Source organism: Trifolium pratense, linkage group LG2 (genome assembly GCF_020283565.1).
Source record: "Trifolium pratense cultivar HEN17-A07 linkage group LG2, ARS_RC_1.1, whole genome shotgun sequence".
In the NCBI taxonomy this organism is placed as follows: domain Eukaryota; kingdom Viridiplantae; phylum Streptophyta; class Magnoliopsida; order Fabales; family Fabaceae; genus Trifolium; species Trifolium pratense.
Genome location: NC_060060.1, coordinates 1406777 through 1426731, shown reverse-complemented (window position 1 = coordinate 1426731; position 19955 = coordinate 1406777). Strand labels below are relative to the sequence as shown.

The following is a 19955-nucleotide window of genomic DNA, read 5'->3' as shown; positions in this document are numbered from 1 at the left end:
GTTCTATATATATATATAAGAAACATTTTGTCGAATTCTATAATGAATCTAAAAAGTCAACTTTTTCTTATATATAAAACAGAGGGAGTATATCTTTTCTTTTCCAAATTACCCTTTAATTATTAAGAGAGAACCATCTTTTACTTTTCTTCATTTAATTAGGGGTATTTTTATGAAAAATTAATTAATACACCTTGAACTTTGAAAAAAATCTTATAAAATGAAACAACAAAATTTTGCAAAAAGCTCTTTTATATATATATATATATATTTTGCTTTCACCGCCAGTTTAATCTGGTTCGGGAGTGAGTTTTGGCATCAAGTGGTTTCAGCTCCTTCTGATCGTAGTTGCGGGGGATCGAACTGTGACCCTCCCTACCAAGTTCAGCATCAATCACAACTGAACCAACTAACGATCGGTAAAAAAAGTCTTATATATTGACGGAGGGAGTATATCATAAGTTATAAGTTACTCTAAAAGACTATTAGTGATCTGTGGTCGTCCTTTTTTTATTATGAACTTATAACTTATTTTTGTTTTACTTATTATTGTGTTACTTATTAGCTAGCGTATATGCTATTTTTATCAAATAGAGTCTAATAATATCAATATTGTTAATTAAAACAAAACTTATAGACGATTTTAGATCATCTCCTTTTGTTTATTTTGAACATCTGGATTCTCTCCTTTTATTTCTCTCCAATTCTCTCTCCTTTTTATTTTACGTGTCTATCTCTCTCATAATCACTTATTTATTTTTTTATTTTAATTTATCTCTCTTCACACTCGCAAAACAAGCAATTGAAGAGGGAATTGGAGAGGAATAAAAGGAGAGGATCCAAATCCGATATATATTATCTTCAATCGTATTTGGTTGATCAACGAAATGGTAGCCTTGACAACATCCGAATTCACAATTTCTCAGTAGTGTTAGTAAAAAATGCTCCAAAACCATAGGGCCAGAAGCTCCATCCTTGTTCATAGAAGACACTGCATTCTGGATTTCATATTATTAGAAGACATTGTTAGACAGCATAGTAGTCATATTATTAATATTAGGGTCTTGTTATCACGTGCCCTTAGGTGTACAAGTTAACATTCTCCTTAATATTATCATTAACCAAACAAGGAATAACCTTCTCTCCACTAAACCACTGTATGTCTATGCAGTTTTTGTCACCATTAAAAATGCTTTGAAAGTAATTTGACTTAAAGACATCATTAAGGTACTGTTTGGCCTAACATTAAAAATATTGGGTCCCACTAAATGTCACTTAAGTACTCCGTTAGCTGACAAGAACGAAAGCATATGGTAGGGACCGAAATTGCTAACGCAAAAAATTGTAGGATATTTTTTCACCATAAAAAAGTAGAGACTATTATTGACTATAAAGCAAAATGTAGTGACTAAAAACATATTTAACCTTACTTAAAAGTTACTCTTGAAGTTACAAAATGTTAATATCTGCTTATCAAAAAAAAATGTTAATATCTAGATATTTTGTGACTTTGTGTCACATCCTTTCGCTCGGTTCCTGTGTTCGTTCTCAGATGCATCACAATTAGTTCACGGAAAGCTTTTACGAAAATAGAGAAATTCTACAGTAAACCATTTAAATTAAAACAATTTAAAATCTTTTAAATAAATTTTTATACTAATAATATTTTCTCTTTGGCTAAAAAAAATATAATGAGGTGATCAAATTCTAATTACAGTCGATTTATAAAGTCTTCGTTTAAATTTTAACAGCAATACGAGTCTGTAAAATTTAAAACAACCGGTATAGTTTGCCAATTTTTCAAAAATCAATACAACGTATTTTCGAAATTCCGACGCAATAGGAACATTTCTATAAACATTTAAAGGTCATAAAATTATTATGCTTCTTCTTGAACATCACAGTCGTCAGTATCCGTTCGGCACAAAATAGCTGCTAATAAGAATTAAGGAACGTAAGTAAAATGGGGGTGAAATAATTTTGAATAGGAAAATATAAAGCTAGAAGAATTATTAGGTAACTTATCTTTTTACAACTTATCGTATAAAATATTTCAGCAAGTTTTGATCTCCTATATATTTTTTATCATAACTTTTGATTCATATTTTTGAATGAGCTATTATTTTCATGTTTATAATAATATAAAAGAAATCGATAAAAAATATTAAAATTTGTCGCACAAAAATTTAGATTTTTTTTTTACAACAAAAATTTAGAATTTTTTAATATAAGATGAATTAAATATGATTTTTTTAAGTGCCAAAAACTTAAAAATTCATATTTAGTCGATCCATTATAAAAATTAAATTTTTGTAAGAGGAGTTTATATATTGTACTAAGCATGACCGCGAAAAAAAATAACAATTTCAAATAATATACATGAGTTGACTTGAAACAGAGACCAAAAATATTTGAGGACAAAAACTTACTGATATTTTTTATATAAACTAAAAACGAAATTTGAGATAGTGATCAAAAATTTGTTTAACCCTATAAATCAATATAAAAACATGACATGATATGAATTTTGTATATAAATACCAGTACCAAACTAAACTTTGAGGTACCGGTGTTCATCGAATTTAAAAGTGTTGATAAAAATTACTTACGGATGCCATATACATTTGCTGTAGAAATAAATATCGTAAAAAAGATAATCATAGCATAAGTAAACATATAAAATTTAACCATATTTATTCTTTTATGAATCTAGAAATAAAAATTATTTGGTCGCTTTATAGTGTGAAAAAAAAAATCCATGCTTTGTTACATGAAACCATTTATAAAATATGTTTGTCTATTTAGGTCATTCAATTAATTACTTGACCTTTCTTTATATTTTTTTATTTCTTTTTTATCCCTTCATAATAAAGAAGGGAAAATCTAAAAATAAAATTAATAAGGTTGAATCATGACAAAAATGTGACCTTTTTGAGTTTTTTTTTTAAACGGCAAATATATTATTAATAATCAGGTCTTTGCACAAGACGAACAGAGATTTGCAAAAGAGGGGCCACAAAACAGATGCGCCATATATAAGCGAAACTCCAACAAAAGTATCAAAACAGACACCACCTAATAGAGGTCCACTTCTAATCTCATTCTTAGAAAGACACTTCTTATCTTCCAAACCAAGAGAGAAGACATCAACCTGATCCATAGAGATACCACTAGACACTAACTTTCGATCTCGAAATTAATTGAATGAGCTCCTTGAGTCAAAAGTTTGTGGGGCACCGGTAAAAGGAGAACCTAGAGGCAGATAACTCTCAACTCACAGATTGCCTCCAACACAGTCAATACTGACGCGGTAGAGGTCAACAAAATACAAAGAAACCTGCAAATCTCAACAGATTTGTAAACCATCAGAGACTCAAAAAGAATCTTACAATACATAATATAATTTCGATTTAAAATTTATCTATTAATTAAGATAATGCAAAAAAATATTAAAAGAGTAAATTATAATATGTAGAATATTGTATAGTATGAAATAATCGCGCTATAATTACTCACCCGTGCGAGATTGTTGTCCCGTGTAAGATAGAATATTGTATAGTATGAAATAATCGCGCTATAATTACTCACCCGTGCGAGATTGTTGTCCCGTGTAAGATAGTTTTAATTGTAATATTTTGCTCCAAAGGGCCATTTCTATTTGTTATAATATGTTTGAAAATATGTTTGTATCATTTTAAAATAGTGGGAGTAGTAACTTGGATTCGTACTACATCATGCAAATTTTAGAAAATAAAAAAAAATTCATTAGCAGCAATTTCTTCTCCGTGTATAATAGTTAATTTAAATTTTTATAAATAATATTTTATTCTATGTATAATAGTTATATTGAAAAATATTATTGACGAAAATAATTAAATAAATAAAAACAATAGTCTGTGAGAGATACTAAATAAAAATAAACAAATAATAAGAGGTAAAATAATAGTATGAATTGTCTTATTTTTCCGTACGTCAAAATAGCAATGTGGCAAAAGAAGAGCATGGATAATAAGAGAAATTTATAGGTAACTCAAATAAGGTCATACTTGATTTACAAAATCTATCAAACTTGTTTTTTTTTGACATCTAAGAATCTTTTTATATATGCGTTGATTGATTCTGAACGTCCGGCTGCAATAAAACAAAGTCCTTCAAATAAGCTAGGATCCAAAATTAACGATGGAAATATAGCAAGTCAATATGTCTATCCATGCTTAGAACAAATTGAGCAACCATTAATTTCCATTCTTGTTCAAAAGCATTTGCACACTCTAAATGATACACCCTATATGAAACAACAATCTCCTGAACTTCAATCTCGCGGGAAAGGAAAAAGGAAAAGTGGGAATAAATTGATTTTTAATAATTGAGATTGTCCAACTAAAGATGTGAAGTATGCTTAATATACACATTCTCTATCTATAGTGGGTGTATATATTAGAACACCTATATATGTGTGTGTGGGATTTTGTTAATTTACAACCACCTAGAAATATTAAGATGTAAAAATTAACAATGCACATCTTTTAACTTTGGACAAAAAAAAAATACTAGTGTGTACCCATTGCTAAAAAAGTGAGGTTAGATTGGTGAATTTAATTAAAACCTTCTCAAACAAACAAAGCAAATGCAAAATTTTTTACTTTAATTTACATTTACCGCATAAATTCCTAACCGAAACTAATAACTTTGGCACAATCCCCGTGGAGAACAATAACTTACTACTTTATTACTTGGTTGCGATTCTATGCACTTGCAGAACCACCATAAAAGTGCAAACATAGTTGGGATGTCGATGAATTACTATGATGCATGCTAACCATTTTTTGCATATATATATATATATATATAGGGGAATGCTACAATACTCCCACTAGCTTTTATGAAGGTGTATTTTAGCATACAACACCTTTTATTTTGGACCAAAAATACCCATTTTGTTTTCTTTTTAACAAGTCAGTATGAAGGGCAGTTATGTAATTGTCTTGCCACTAACATATTTTTGGAACTCTTTCAAAGAAAAAAAATGGAGAAGTAGCAGACTAGCAGTCACGTGAAATTTAAAAAATGTAATAGTTGTTCTATTGTTTCAAAAAAAAAAAAGGGTATTTTTATGATGCAAATTACATACATGCCCCAGTTGCTCTATTGTTTCAAAAAAAAAAAATGGGTATTTTTGTCCAACTCAAAAGGTGCACCTTGCTAACTTAGACCTTGTTTATGAAATTTTTTGAGACCTGAAACTATTTTTCGTTAATTAAATGAGATAAAACGGTAATTAAAAACTATTGTTTGCTTCTGAAACCATTTAGCTGGAAGAATGGTTTCAGAGAGTTATACTGTGAAACCATTCTAGCAGTAAAATACCCATTTTTTTTTTTTGAAACAATAGAGCAACTGGGGCATGTATGTAATTTGCATCATAAAAATACCCTTTTTTTTTTTTTGAAACAATAGAACAACTATTACATTTTTTAAATTTCTTCCAAATTTCGACCTCATTTTACGTGCGAATCGAACGCCGATTTCAAAAACTAATACCGGAAACCTTTGTAAAATTGAAAAACGATCAAAATTCATATAAGGAACGTCGAGTTTCGTTGAGTATTGAGGGAGATCGAACCGGGTCAAAAACCGGGTCGCACGACCCGTTTCTGCATAAAACGGGTGGGAGGGACGATGAACAGTGCGCGTCGCCCACGCCCACTCTCACCGGCGGCGCGTGGGGGCGCGTGCGGCCTCAGGGAGGCTCTATTTTTTTTTATTTTTTCATAATAAAATAGTAGATAATATTCTGGAAATTTTGGTATATTGTATGAAATTTTTGGAGACCCGGAACTATTTTTAGTTAATTAAATGAGTAAAAAGGTAATTAAAAATATTATAATTCCATAAAAAATTTCCAAAATTTTATGTAAAGTACTATGAATTATTTAGAACCCTCTTGTGTACCTCACTCTCCCTAGTTCAAGTCATGAAATTATTTTCACAAATTCCGCTGATTATTTAAAACCATTTAACAAATAATAATAATAATTTCATAGATTTGTACTCTGAAACCAATTGTTTTTTTATTTGTTTCTAATAAAATATTAGATAATATTCTGGAACTTTTGGTATATTTTATGAAATTTTTTGAGACCTGAAACTATTTTTCGTTAATTAAATGAGATAAAACGGTAATTAAAAACTATTGTTTGCTTCTGAAACCATTTAGCTGGAAGAATGGTTTCAGAGAGTTATACTGTGAAACCATTCTAGCAGTAAAATGGTTTCAGAAGCAAACAATTAAAAATCAACTCCCCTGAAACCATTCTATCAGTGAAATGGTTTCAAAGTACAACGCTCTGAAACCATTGTACCAGCTAAATGGTTTCAGAATGGTTTCAGAAGCAAACAATTAAGAAATTACTCACTGAAACCATTCTACCAGTAAAATGGTTTCAGAGAGTTATACTGTGAAACCATTCTACCAGCTAAATGGTTTCACAGTATTATATAAAGATAATTAAAGGTAGTGAAAAATTGAGTTTTTTTTTTGTGTCCAAATCAAACGAACCAAGTCTCTATTTGTAGACAAAAAAAAATTATGAATTTTGGTATAAAAATAAAAAAATAAAAAATTAATTTACAACGAAATAATTGAGTTTAAAGTATTAAATGAAAAAAAAAAACACGCCAACCACCCAGCAGTTGACACGTGTCCTGCTTTTTTAAAATGAAATTTTCTCTCTCCAGGCGCAGATCTAGTGTGGTGCACGCGCTGGCTTATCATGAAGATGGATGATCTGGACTGTCTGATTGATCCGACAGCCATGATGAGATCATCTCTTGGCCGTCTGATGGAAATCAACGGTCTGTAACGGTGGTCCTGCGGTAGGCGCGCGACACTGGATCAGCGCCAATATGTTTTTTTTTTTTTTTTTTAAAAAAAGAAAGGGTATTTTTGTCCAACTCAAAAGGTGCACCTTGCTAATTTAGACTCAACTGGGTCTAAATTAGCAGCCCCCATATATATATATATATATATATATCTTTTTCCAATATTAATAAAAGATAAAAATAAATATCTTTTTTCAGAAGTTTTAATTGAATGTCACTTAAGCAATTTATATTGATAATACACGAGAGGGCTCCGTAAAAATTTCGTAATATATATTATTAGATTCAATAAAATAAAAACTATTGCATACATCAAATAAATTTAAAGAAAAATAAAATTATGTCGGGTCTCTATTTTTTTTTATACCTTAAACATTTCACTTATATTTACTTTAAAAATAGTGAAATTTCAGCCATTAAATTACTTAGAAAAAAATAATTGTGAAATAAATCATTAAAAGACCAACATAATTTAATTTCTTCATTCAACTTTTAAGGCTTCTTCACACATTCACAAGCCACTAATATTGTGCACTTATCGGATCTTCTGGATACATTTACAAATCCCTGTTTCGGGCGGTTTTTCTGTTTCTCCTAAAAATGAAAATATGCAGCTTGGAACCAAAGGAAGGATACACACAAGACCTCGACATTCGTCATTACTTCGGCAAACAATCTCAGCTAATAAGAATTAAGGAACATTATCAAAATGGGGTGAAACAATATTGAATAAAAGAATATAAAGCTAAATTATTATGTATCTTTTATTTTTGACAAAAAAAATTAGGTATCTTGGTTTTTGTTGTATGCCGGTTTCTTTAGACAAAATTCATTTAAAATTTAATTTTTTTTTGTCATGTAGTTTACTCACTACTAGAAAATTCGCTTTTAGAGACTGATTTAGAGACCGAAATAATTCGGTCGCTATAGAGACCGAATTAGAGACCAAATTTCGAGTTTCTAAGTTTAAAAAAAAATCGGTCGCTAAATCGGTCGCTAAGTAATTATAGAGACCGAATTAGAGACCGATTATTAGCGACCAATATTTCGGTCGCTGTTAGAGACCGAACTAGAGACCAAAAGTTTTAGCTTCAAAGTAAAAAAAAAATCGGTCGCTAAATCGGTCGCTAAGGGATTTTAGAGACTGAATTGGAGACCGATTATTATGAGCGACAGTAGTTCCGACGCAAACTATTTTTTTTTTGCCAAATCACCCAGAAGTTTATTTAATTTAATACTAATAATAAGAATTATTAAATGAAATTAATAGTAGTATTATTTTATAGAACAAAATATTATTATTATCATTATTATTATTATTATTATTATTATTAAACTTTTTTTTAGACCGATTATTATTAAACATAAAAAAAATTGCAACACCTAGAATTGATATATTCCATCACTCTCAAAACTAAACTAATTGACTCAGAGCTTATAAAAAAAAAAAAACTAATTGACACAGAGAAACTAAAACTTTAGGTTTGAGTGTGGCGTCCTTGCTTCGAGTTCGGGAAGATGACGAAGAAACGAAACCCTTCGAGTTTGATTATGCCGTTCACCACCAAATTCCTCTACGTTGGTTACTTCAAATCCTCAAATCCCTATGACTGTTGCCTCAAATCTCATTCACTGTATGGTTAATCGCGGAAAATTGATTTGAAGTTTCATAGATTGAAGCTCATGTGCACTTTAATCGTTCCACCTCCCATTGCGAAGAACAATCGATGGCTCAAACAAACTGTTCTGACCCTATCTTCAGATCCAAACCCTAGAATGTAAGTTTCCTTTTCTTCATCTCCGACCTTTTGATTTGATATTTGTCTAGCTTTAATTTTTCAGTTTATAATCGATGATCTTAGTAAGATATCTTGTTTTATGGGTGAATGAGTGATCAAAGAGTACAATATTTGATTTCACTTTGAAATGGTTCTATCTATGGTATGTGTTAATTGTTGAAATTTGGTAAGAAATTTGAATCATGGTTCTAGGGTTTTAATTTTGAGGATAGAAGGTATGTTTCTGAAGAGATAATTTAGTATTGGTTTCTATAATTTTGTTACATTTAGATGCATATGCAGATAGATGTTATGCTCTAAAATGATGATCTCAATTTTAAGTGTGTTGAAGAAGTAATGAGCTTAATGTGAGACCAATTGTAATTGGTTTGGGAGCATTTGAATTCCACACCTGTAAAGAAAATGGGGAAATTTGCAGCATTTTTGGGGATTTGAGAATGATTTATGCATGATATTTTAGACTGGTTTATGCTTGTTTTAGGGACTGGTTTCTGCAGGTATTGGGCTGGTTTTGGTGTATGTTTTGGATCATCAATTACTGATACATAGGTGTCTATTTTGATGATGTAATTGGAATTAGTATTTTAATGTGGTGAATGAAATTTGAGGCACAATTTGATGGTAACTTGTTGTACTTGTCTGTGTGGGCAGTGAATAGGTTTCTGGAACACTGGCTTCTTTTTGTAACTAATTAACTTGTGAAGACTTGAAATCTGATGTAGCTAAATAAGCATTGACCTGTTGTAGAGGATGTAACTGTTTTGTTATCCTTCAAGTAGATTTCACATTTTTACTTGAGCTTTGTTGTTGCATTTAACATCATTTTTGTGCTTCAGCTTAGGATCGAATTGCCATAGAAGTTTATTTTCTCCTGAGTTTGTTATCCTTCTATATCCTTATTAGTTACTTATTTTTGTACGGTTTGATTTTTCTTTTTATACTGCTCGGTATTCACACACTGTCTAAAAGGATGTGCTTAAGTTGTATCAAGGTTTCATGATGTTCGAAAGTTATGCCTACAAGTGTTTATGCTTATGGAAAAGTTACTTGAACTTCAGGATTTGCAATTGGTCTAGATTGCTCAATGCTCATGAAGAACCACATAGCGCATGCAGCTGTGTCAACATCGCCGAAGCGTCAACATCTTATCATTCAATTCCATCACAAAATTCTGGTAAATTTTTTAGTCATGCTTAGTTAAAACATGCACTGAACAATTTTTTTTTTGTATTTTTTAGTCATGCTTTGTCTATTTTTGGAATAAGTATTATGCCACCTCTTATTTTTGCTATGATGGCTAGTTCAAGTGAGATAGTAATAGGACCTGTAATTGTGGATTCATTGCTACTTTCATCAAATGATTCAAACATTGAAAGATCCTATAAATGATCCTATCGATTATACTCCACTTCTACTTATATTAGTATATGTAGAGTCCTTGACTGTAGATAATGTTATTGCAGAGGTTATAACATCAGCAGAATTTCACCCAACACATTGTAATACACTGCATATAGCATTAAAGGGCTCAATTCGTCTTGTTGACTTGCGATAGTCAGCGTTATGCCACTCACATGCCATACTGTAAGATCATCCTTTGCTGATGTTTTCAATTTATGTTCTCTATAAAGGATACGGCTCCTCTAAATGAGCAAACTGTAAGATCATCCTTCGCTGATGTTTTTAATTTAACCCTACCGAAAAAAAATACAATTTTCGAATGCTGATCACATGCATTTATGTAGTTTCTTATGCTTGGTAGACTCAGACAATTACTTCCTGTACATATTTGAGGATGAGGAGGCCCCGGGGTCTAGATCATTTTCACTGAGATTATTGCTTCTATCTCAGATATAAATCTCAGATATAAAATTTGCGAAGGAGGGAAGATATATACTCAGTCGTGATTACATGTCTCTGAAGGTTTGAAAGCTTTTTTATTCCAAAATCCATGTTTCTGTTGTCAAGATTTTCTTAGTATTTTGGATGGAGGTACTTTTAATTTATTGAATTAAATTAAATTCAATGTGTGACTCGTGGATTTATTGAAAATTTGGTATTTTGATTAAATTCATTGATGATGGTGGTTGAATCCAATGAACAAACATCTCTCTATTCATTTATATTTAACTTACAACTAAGATTTGTTTGGATTGGCTTATTTGTTTTCAACCTATTTCCTTAAGCTCTCCATGATAGCTTATGAAAACAATTTGACTTAACTTTTGTTATAGGAATAGCTTATACATTACTATGATAAGCGCTTAGTTAAACTGTTTATTCAAACAAGAACTATACGTTTATTGGACTTTTAAGTTGTTGGACAGGCAAGCAAGCATTGCCATTATGTTTTCCCTATGAATTTGGATATATTCTGCTTGTAGTGCTCCAAATCTCTCTAGTCTTGCTTTATCTTATTGCTTTCCTTGTTTTTCAGTTATGGGACATTAATAGGGATTCCAGCCCAGTTTCTACATTCCGTGTTCACGAGTATTTAAGGCCAAAGGTTAATATATAATAACTTTTTTTAATTTTTTTTATGTGCAGCTATGTGATTTATACGAAAACGATTCAATTTTTTATAAGTTTGAGTGTTGTCTGAGTGGTGATGGTGATGGATCGCGAGTTTCAACCGGTTCTTACAGGTTTGATTCAACTTCATCTTGCTGTTTTTTTTTTAAATCTTTGAACCTTCGTCATAACAGCATAACACATACGTTTTTGTTTCATTTGATGCCAGCAATCTATTCCGCGTGTTTGGCTGTGCCCCGGGAAGTACAGAGGCTACATCTTTGGAAGCCAGTAAAAATCCAATGAGGTAATTTAATACCGGAAATTCCCAACACAAATTGTTGTTTAGTTGTCGTTGTAGCATTTATATGATCTTTTTTCTTTTCCTCAGACGACAAGTTCCAACACCGTCAAGGCCTTCTAGATCACTCGGAAACAGTTTAACAAGAGTTGTAAGACGCGGTTAGTTTTTTTTTTTTCCTTTCTATTTAACCACCTTGTCATAGTCTTGAGTATTCATAATGTGTTGTTAGGGATTTAGGTCATGTTTGGATTGACTTATTATCTACTGACATAAGCACTTATAAGACTATTTGAAAAAGCTTGTTGAAATAGCTTATGACATGTCCATTAAGTTGTTTCAGCTTATTTTTATTAGCTCTTCAAGACCGTTATAGCTTATATGTAAACAAGATTTTGTTATAGAAATAGCTTATACACAAGCACTTAATTAAGTTGTTTATCCAAACAAGAAGTATAATAACAAATACTTCTAATATTTTCTTAATCTTAAACAGGAGCTGAGATCACCGGTGTTGACGCAAATGGAAATTCTTTTGATTTTACAACAAAGTTGCTACACTTAGCATGGCATCCAAGTGAAAATTCAATTGCTTGTGCTGCTGCAAATAGCTTATACATGTACTATGCACGAAGAAAAATGGTTGGAAGACTTATATATATTTGCGTGTTTAACCTATTTTTTGAGGTTATATGAAGAAGGATTCTTTTCCCTTCTTACCAAAGTTGCTACACTAACTCACATACAAACACTACAAAGTGCCCTCAAAATGTATTGTACTAGTAGTGATAACTTAGTCTTGATTATGTTTTGGATCAATTATGTATTTTTTTTGTAAGTATTTGGTAATACTTAAATATAAATATATTATGTTCATATTGTTGTGTGTATGTTTAATTGTTTGGTGTGTATGAAATAGCTTTAGAGATATTAAATTAGATTTTAAAAAATTGCTTTCATGTGATTGCAAATTGATAATATTAATAATAATAAAAAAAAATCATTAGAGACTGAAATAGAGACTGATTTTTCCACGCAGCGTCGCATAATTGGTCGCAAAATTAGTCGCAACGAACAGAGTAGAAAATTTCAAATCGGTCACTAATCAGTCGCTAATATTAGTCACTAAAGCAGTCGTTATAGCGTCGTACATTTCGTCGCAACAAGCGACGCAAATTAGTCTCTAAGCCAGTCTCTAAGTTCTGTCACTATTTCAGTCTCTAAAATCGGTCGCTAATTAGGTCGCCAAATTTCGGTCGCTAGCTTGGTCACAACGAAGTAGCGACCAGGGTCATTGATGCTGATTTTAGTTGGTCGCTAAATTGGTCGCTAACGGATTTAGAGACCGATTTTGATGAAAATCGGTCTCTAAATCGGTCGCTAAAAGCGAAATTTCTAGTAGTGACTGGTTAGAAATCTCACTTTTAAGATGAATAAGTGGACTGATCGGGGTTCGAATCCCGACCCCAATATATATAATGCATTATCTTTGTCAACTGAGCTAAGGTCACGGGATAAATTTAAATTTATTTTAATAAAAAGTATGGTTAAATAAGTTTTTTATGCTTATAAATATCGCAAATTTTGTTTTTAATTTATATAAAAAATTTCAGCAAATTTTGATTTCCTAAATATTTTTTTGTCATAATTTTTTATTTCTATTTTTAAATCAACTCATGTATACTTTCGTATTTCTGAATGAGTGTTTGTTTTCATGTTTACAATAATATAAAAATTTCTCCCACAAAAATTTAGAATTTTTTAATATATAATATGAATTAAATATTATTGTTTTAAGCGGCAAAAACTTAAAATTCATATTTAGCTCATTCCTTGTTATAAAAAACTAAATTTTTGTAAGAGTAGTTTATATAATGTACTAAACAGCACAGAAAACAAATCAAGTAATATATATGAGTTGGCTCAAAAGAAGAGACTGAAAATCATAGGAAAATAATTGAGAATCAAAACTTGCTGAATTATTTATGGATCAAAACTTGAGATAAAGACCAAAAATTTGCTTAACTCTATAAATTAATATAAAATATGGCATGATATTGAATTTTATATAAAAATGCCACAACCAAATTAAACTTGAGGTACTAGTGTTGACCAAATTTAAAAGCGTTAATAAAAATTACTTACTGCTATTTGTTGTAGAAATAAATATGGAAAAAAATAAAATCATAGCATAAATAAACATATAAACTTTAACCATATTTATTCTTTTATGAATATAGAAATATAGAAATTATTTGATTGCTCTATAGTGTGAAAAAAATCCATACCCTACTATTTATGTATAAAATATTTTGTCTCTTTAGCTCATTCAATTAATTATGTGACCTTTCATTATATTTTTTTATCTCTTTTTTATCTCTTCATAATAGAGAAAGGAAAATCTAAAAATAAAATTAACTAGAACATCGACCCGTGCGGTGAACGGGTCTAATTAGCCGTAAAATATGTAATTATAAATTACGATATGATAATTGCAATAATATAAGGTATATGAAAAATTTTTAGTAACATTAAACGATAGTTGAACAATAATTTTGGATAAATATTCATACAAAAGAATGTATTTTTGCCGCCATCGTCGATGATCAATATTTTTAATAGGGATGACAAAAAAACTCAAACCTGAGAGACCCACCCGAATCCAAACCCAAGTCAACGGGCAAAATTCAATTTGACTGGGTTTGGGTTCGGGTGACACCCGATAATATGAGTGTGGGTTTGGTATCAGTCAAACCCACACCCGAAACTCATACACCAACTGGAAATATTTTATAATTACCTAATTACCCCCCATAGTCTCCCTCAATTTCCTTGGAATACCTTAATTTTAGTTGTAATTTAATTTCTTGAAAGTCTATGTTGTAATTTATTGAAAGTTTATGTTTGAATTTTCTTGGAAGACCTTAATTTTAGTTGTAATTTAATTCAAAATCTATGTTGGAATTTAATTTCTTAAATTTGCAAATTATTTTCAAATGTGTTGCGGGTTTGGGTTTGGGTGGAAAAAACCCGAACCCAATGGGTGTGGGCGTGATTGTTGTTTTGCCACCCGAACAGCCTTTGGGTTTGGGTGATGATTTCGGGTGTGGGTTTGGTAAGTGTCAAACCCGCACCCATGGACGCTCGTTGTCATCCCTAATTTGTAATCCTTCTCTAGAAGTAACTCTTGATATCACAACATACTACTGGCCATGTGAATACACTAGCGACAGAAGATATATCCCAACATGCTTTAAAGATATTGTCTCTGACTCTTATTAATAGTCATCGCAAAAGAAATCATTAAAGGAAATTGTCTCCGTTGAAATTTAAAATGAATTCTTACGTCAGATGGTGTCAGAGAAAATCTAGGTATAAAAACCTGATCACCAATATTACTTCCTGAAATAATTTTTCCTTCAAGAACACGTTTTCCCAATCTTGTAATAATAAGTCTTGTTTCATTGCATAATCCTAATTTTTTATTCAAATTCCTTAATAGCATAATAGGAACTCTAACTTTAAGTCTCAACTTGTGATTTGTGAGTCCCGACGTAGAAATCGTGTTAAAAAATTCAGGAGTATGAACATCATCCACTATTTGACCATCTACATTATGTGCGAGTGGACTATCATAACTCAAATATGTTTTTTCTTCACCGGGAATTAAATCTAACATATAATCATTTATTGTGTCGACTATTGAATTTTTAGGAGCTAATATAGCTCTATTTTGGAAACACGTTATATCGTTCATGTTTTGTAAAAGTTGGGGATATGTGCTTTCAAAGATAGAAGCGAGAGGATCACCTGAATTTGGAATCAATAAATCTGATAGAATGTCAAGTTCTAAATCATCATCGTTGTCATCTGCAATTTCTCCATCACCAACACTCAAAACTCATTCAGATAACAATCTTCTTTGATCCGGAAAGGTTAGGATACATTGTTAGCAAAAGAAACAAATGTGAATCAGTGATTTTTTTCGTAATTAATAATATAATCACGTTGATATATATAGTCAACTACTATTTGCATAAATATAACCTTGATATATATTTGCATTAATACGATCAACCATACTTTTCAACATGAACAAATTTTTAAGTTCAGAAAGACCTAAAAAAAGTATATTTTTCTTGACATGTTTAGTTTAAAAAATTAACTTTTAAGTCCAATGATTTTTTTCTTTTCGTAAAAAAAAATTTAAGAAAATGGTTAACATGTTTAGTTAATTAGTAAAAAATATTGAATTAGTATAGAAAAAATGTAAATTTTTCGAAAAATAAAACACTAAGAAAATGTATGATTTGATGATTTGCTAGATTTCTAATTATCGATTTTTAATTGTTTAAACTGTGCAATGTAATTTGATGGTGCTTAATTGTTGTATGAAATTTTTCCTATGAAAATCGGCAGTGCTTATCAATTATTGCACATAATTTTAATCACAATTTGTATACTTGTTATAGTGGTTGAATATATTGCCTTGCATTAAAGGGTTGCGAGTTTGAATTATAGTCAAGACGAAACTGTATTGTTTTTTTTAATAAAAATTTCAAGATAAAAATTGAGGGAAAACAAATTAGGTTTTGAGTTTGCTTGTGTATACAAGCTTATAATATAAGTGATAAGGTTGAATCATGACAAAAATATGACATTTTTTAGTATCCATCCTACTGTAAAGGTTTTCTTCCTTACATAGTGAAAATAGTGTTGTCCTGTGATATTTGCAAAGAGTGTTGTGTATACTTCAATCGCTGCCAACATCTCTGTTTGTTCAAAACTGTTACTTTTGTTTTGTCTATACCAATAACAACAAACACAAAAACACGAAACCAAACTGATATAACACTTTTGCATAAGTCCTTTCTACCCATTACTATAAAGAAAATTTTAGAGAAGGACATTTCCGTGACTAATATAATATAATTCAATCACAAACCTATTTAGTGACGAAATTTGTGACGATCCCAAAAACGTAACAAAAACGAGCCTCTCAAACATTTGTAAGATAATTTTACATCTGTCTTTACCTGTTTAATCTGGTTCGGATGTCAGTTCTGGCATCAAGTAGTTTCAACCCCATATCGATAGCATTTGCGAGGGATCGAACCGTGGTCCTCCCTACCAAGTTCAGTGCCAATCACCATTGAACCAACTAACGATTGGTACCCTCCGGTCCTTTTTATGAGGAACACTTTGAAAAAAAATTGGTTCTTTTTATAAGAAACTTTGACCAATTCTAAAATTTTTTAAATATCTAATTTCACTTATGCCCTTATTTATTAGAAGAGATAATATTAAAAATAAGTAAGTTAGTTGAATTAAGAGTAATTAAATAAGATTATACATGTAAATTATTTAAATTTATAGGAGTATTAGATGAAAATAATTATGTACAATGTGTTTCCTTAGTTTATGTAATTTTTTCAAAATGTTCCTTATAAAAAATTATATTCATTCTGAATCCTAATTAGTTCGGTCCAAGATAAAGAGCACCAAGAACAAGTAAGAACAAGTAAAGAGAAAATAAAGAACACCAAGAAATTGTTTATTTAGTTCGGTCCAAAATATCAACTCTTTTCTTCGCTATAATCAATATTTACAACGGGATATCAAATGAGCTAAAAGAAATTAGCCTCGACATAATTTCTACCCATTTTTATCCAATCTAACAAGAACAAAGATATAAACAATGAACTTCATTCCAACGGTATTTATGATGTGTTTACCAACAAAAGATCTATCCCAAAAAAATCTAAATAATTAGATCTTGATCACCTAATTATTCCCCCTTTTTTCCTCACTAAAGTGTTTTCCAAAATACTAGCCTCCAAAGTTATAAAAGCTGTCAGATTTTGCAGATAGTTACAACCATGTTGGTCCATGTGTCTCCACAAGATCAAATATGCTCTGCGCATGGTAAAAGATGGTAATTCCTTTTGCTTTATTTATAAGCAAAAATCAACAAAAAAAAAAATTTAACTTTAAATATAAGTAAAAGTTATTAAAAGTAACTTCATTAAATACTATCATTTTAAAAGTACTGCTAATTAATTGTTCAACTTTTTACTTGATTGTAGAGTCTCAATGCAAATTTAATACTATTAGGAGGTCATTTTAGGAATTGTACTAAAAAGAGAATTTTGGCTTACAAAAGAGACCGGAGGGAGTACATCTGCTCCATATAAGTAGTAATCCCTTCGTACCACAATATATGTCACTTTAGGGAAAAAAATTGTACCATAATATATGTCGCTTTATATTACCAATGAAGCATTTAATATTATTTTTCCTATTATACTTTTAACTATTTATTACTCTCTATTCTTTCAATTCTTCAATTTATTTTTTTCATACAATAAATGAAGCAATTTCTAATTAATAATATACGAGAGAGCTCCGTGAAAATTTTGTAATATAAATTATAGAGGTTCAACAAAAAAATAAAAAACTATTGCATAGATCAAATAAATTTAAAGAAAAATAAAATTATGTTGAGTCTCTATTTTTTTTATACCTTAAACATTTCACTTATTTACTTTAAAAATAGTAAAATTTCAGCCACTTATAAAAAATAACGGTGAAATAAATCATAAAAGGACTAACATAATTTTATTTTCTTATTTAACTTTTTGTGCTTATTTACACATTCACAAGTCACTACGTAATATTGTGCACTTTTTTCTGGTACCTCTCGACACATGTACAAATCCCTTTTTCAGGAATTTTTTCTGTTAGAACGCAGCTTTGAACCAAAGGAAGGATACACACAAGACCTCGACAATCATGATTCCTTCGGCAGACAACCTCAGCTAATAAAGAATTAAGGAACATTATCAAAATGGGGTGAAACAATTTTGAATAAGAAAATATAAGGTTAAATTATTAGGTATCTTGGTTTCTGTTGTATACCGGTTTTTTTTTTTGACAAAATTCGTTTAAAATTTAAGTTTCTTTTAATAAAAATTATGGTTGAATAAGTTGTTGATGCTTAATTACAAATATCTCGAATTTTAGTTTTAGTTTATATAAAATATGTTAGCAAGTTTTGATCTCCTATATATTTTTTGTCATAATTTTTTATTCATATTTTTAAGTCAACTCATGTATACTTTAATTTGAATGTGTTTCAAAAAAAATCTTTGAATGAGTTTTTGTTTTGATGTTTATAATAATATAAAAATTTAGAAGTTTTTAATATAAGATGAATTAAATATGATTGGAGGGAAAAGAAAGTGAATTATATTCTTAATTCTTTTCAAAGTTTATCACATGAATATTAAATATAAATTTAACTTAATTATATAAGATGAATTATATTAACCATGTTTATTCTTTTATGAATCTTGAAACAAAAATTATAGTGTAAAAAAAAATCCATGCTTTGTTAACATAAATACAATAACTCATTAAAAAATATGAAAGTATTGATCGGGAAATTAAATTTTGTAAGAGATGTTTATATAATGTACTAAACATGTATGTAGAGAAAAAATAATTCAGGTATATAGATGAGTTTACTTAAAAGGAGGGAAGAAAAATTGCACCGAAAATATTTGAGGATCAAAACTTGCTGAAATTTTTAATATGGACTAAAAATGAAATTTGAGATATTTATAAAGACCAAAAATATATATGGCCCCATAAAATAATATGAAAATATAATATGATATTGAATTTTGTATAAAAATACAAGTACTGAACTAAACTGAGATACCAGAGTTCCCTGAATTTAAATGCGTTGATAAAAATTACTTACCGCTATTTGTTGTAGAAATAAATATGAAAAAAAAAATAATCATAGCATAAATAAACATATAAACTTTAACCATATTTTTTTTTCATGAATCTAGAAATAGGAATCATATGATCGCTTTATAATGTGAAAAATTCCATATTTTATTTACGTGAAATTATTCTTAAAATCATAATTATTATTAAATGTTTTTTAGATGTATGTATAAAATATATTTGTCTCTTAGCTCATTCAATTAATTACTTGACCTTTCTTAATTTATATTTTTTTTATCCCTTCATAATAGAGAATGGAAAATCTAAAAATAAAATTAATAAAGTTGAATCATGACAATAATGTGACCTTTTTGAATTTTGAGTATACATTCTAATGTAAGATTTTCCTTACATAGTGAAAGTAGGGTTGTCCTGTGATATTTGAAAATAGTGTTGTTGTGCCTGCGAAGTTTTCCTTTTACGTAAGGTTCTAGGGTTTGTATATGCCAACACCTCTATAAATTTGTTCAAAATTGTTAACTTTGGTTGAGTCTATCTATGATGCACGGATTCTGACATGGACACCGTGACACGACACAGATATAGAGACATTGTTAATGTAAAAATTATAGGACATCACTGCTACATATTTATAAAAGATATAAATTGATAATCAAAATATATACATGTAAATCTAAGTTGAGCAAGTTATTTCTAAAAAAACA

General features: G+C 29.8%; 1 protein-coding gene and 3 long non-coding RNA genes across 10 annotated transcripts; 1 reads left to right on the top strand and 3 right to left on the bottom strand.

The window, feature by feature from the left end:
• Positions 1 to 836: 836 nt before the first annotated feature.
• LOC123910895 lies at positions 837 to 2760 on the bottom strand. Its single transcript, XR_006810334.1, has 2 exons — positions 2610 to 2760; positions 837 to 1932 (listed from the first exon to the last, which is right to left on the bottom strand). It is a non-coding gene; the product is annotated as an uncharacterized LOC123910895 (long non-coding RNA).
• A 4578-nt stretch (positions 2761 to 7338) lies between these two features.
• On the bottom strand, positions 7339 to 13752 carry LOC123910894. The gene is made up of 2 exons (XR_006810333.1): positions 13639 to 13752; positions 7339 to 7563 (listed from the first exon to the last, which is right to left on the bottom strand). It is a non-coding gene; the product is annotated as an uncharacterized LOC123910894 (long non-coding RNA).
• Positions 8135 to 12312, top strand: LOC123910892 (serine/threonine protein phosphatase 2A 55 kDa regulatory subunit B beta isoform-like). Of its 7 annotated transcripts, none has more exons than XM_045962182.1 (9): positions 8135 to 8660; positions 9740 to 9855; positions 10145 to 10265; positions 10533 to 10604; positions 11119 to 11187; positions 11229 to 11326; positions 11422 to 11499; positions 11584 to 11654; positions 11990 to 12312. In XM_045962182.1, exons 4-9 carry the CDS (start codon positions 10593 to 10595, stop codon positions 12187 to 12189), a joined length of 528 nt encoding a protein of 175 aa, XP_045818138.1. In that variant the 5' UTR covers positions 8135 to 8660; positions 9740 to 9855; positions 10145 to 10265; positions 10533 to 10592; the 3' UTR covers positions 12190 to 12312. The 7 variants fall into 7 exon arrangements, with proteins under 7 accessions (XP_045818138.1, XP_045818137.1, XP_045818136.1 ...); XM_045962181.1 differs by having other exon boundaries at positions 10427 to 10604; XM_045962180.1 differs by having other exon boundaries at positions 10145 to 10339; positions 10444 to 10604.
• Positions 13753 to 18085: 4333 nt separating the features above from the next.
• Positions 18086 to 19401, bottom strand: LOC123910891. Its single transcript, XR_006810332.1, has 2 exons — positions 19259 to 19401; positions 18086 to 18311 (listed from the first exon to the last, which is right to left on the bottom strand). It is a non-coding gene; the product is annotated as an uncharacterized LOC123910891 (long non-coding RNA).
• Between the last annotated feature and the right edge of the window lie 554 nt (positions 19402 to 19955).

What these genes read in the sequence shown, in the direction of transcription:
- LOC123910892 (XM_045962178.1), top strand. Translation starts at nt 9,766, where the DNA reads ATGCTCATGAAGAACCACATAGCGCATGCAGCTGTGTCAACATCGCCG. An exon ending in AATTCCATCACAAAATTCTG is followed by an intron (nt 9,856 to 11,228) that starts GTAAATTTTTTA and finishes TTTTATGTGCAG; the next exon opens with CTATGTGATTTATACGAAAA. An exon ending in GCCAGTAAAAATCCAATGAG is followed by an intron (nt 11,500 to 11,583) that starts GTAATTTAATAC and finishes TCTTTTCCTCAG; the next exon opens with ACGACAAGTTCCAACACCGT.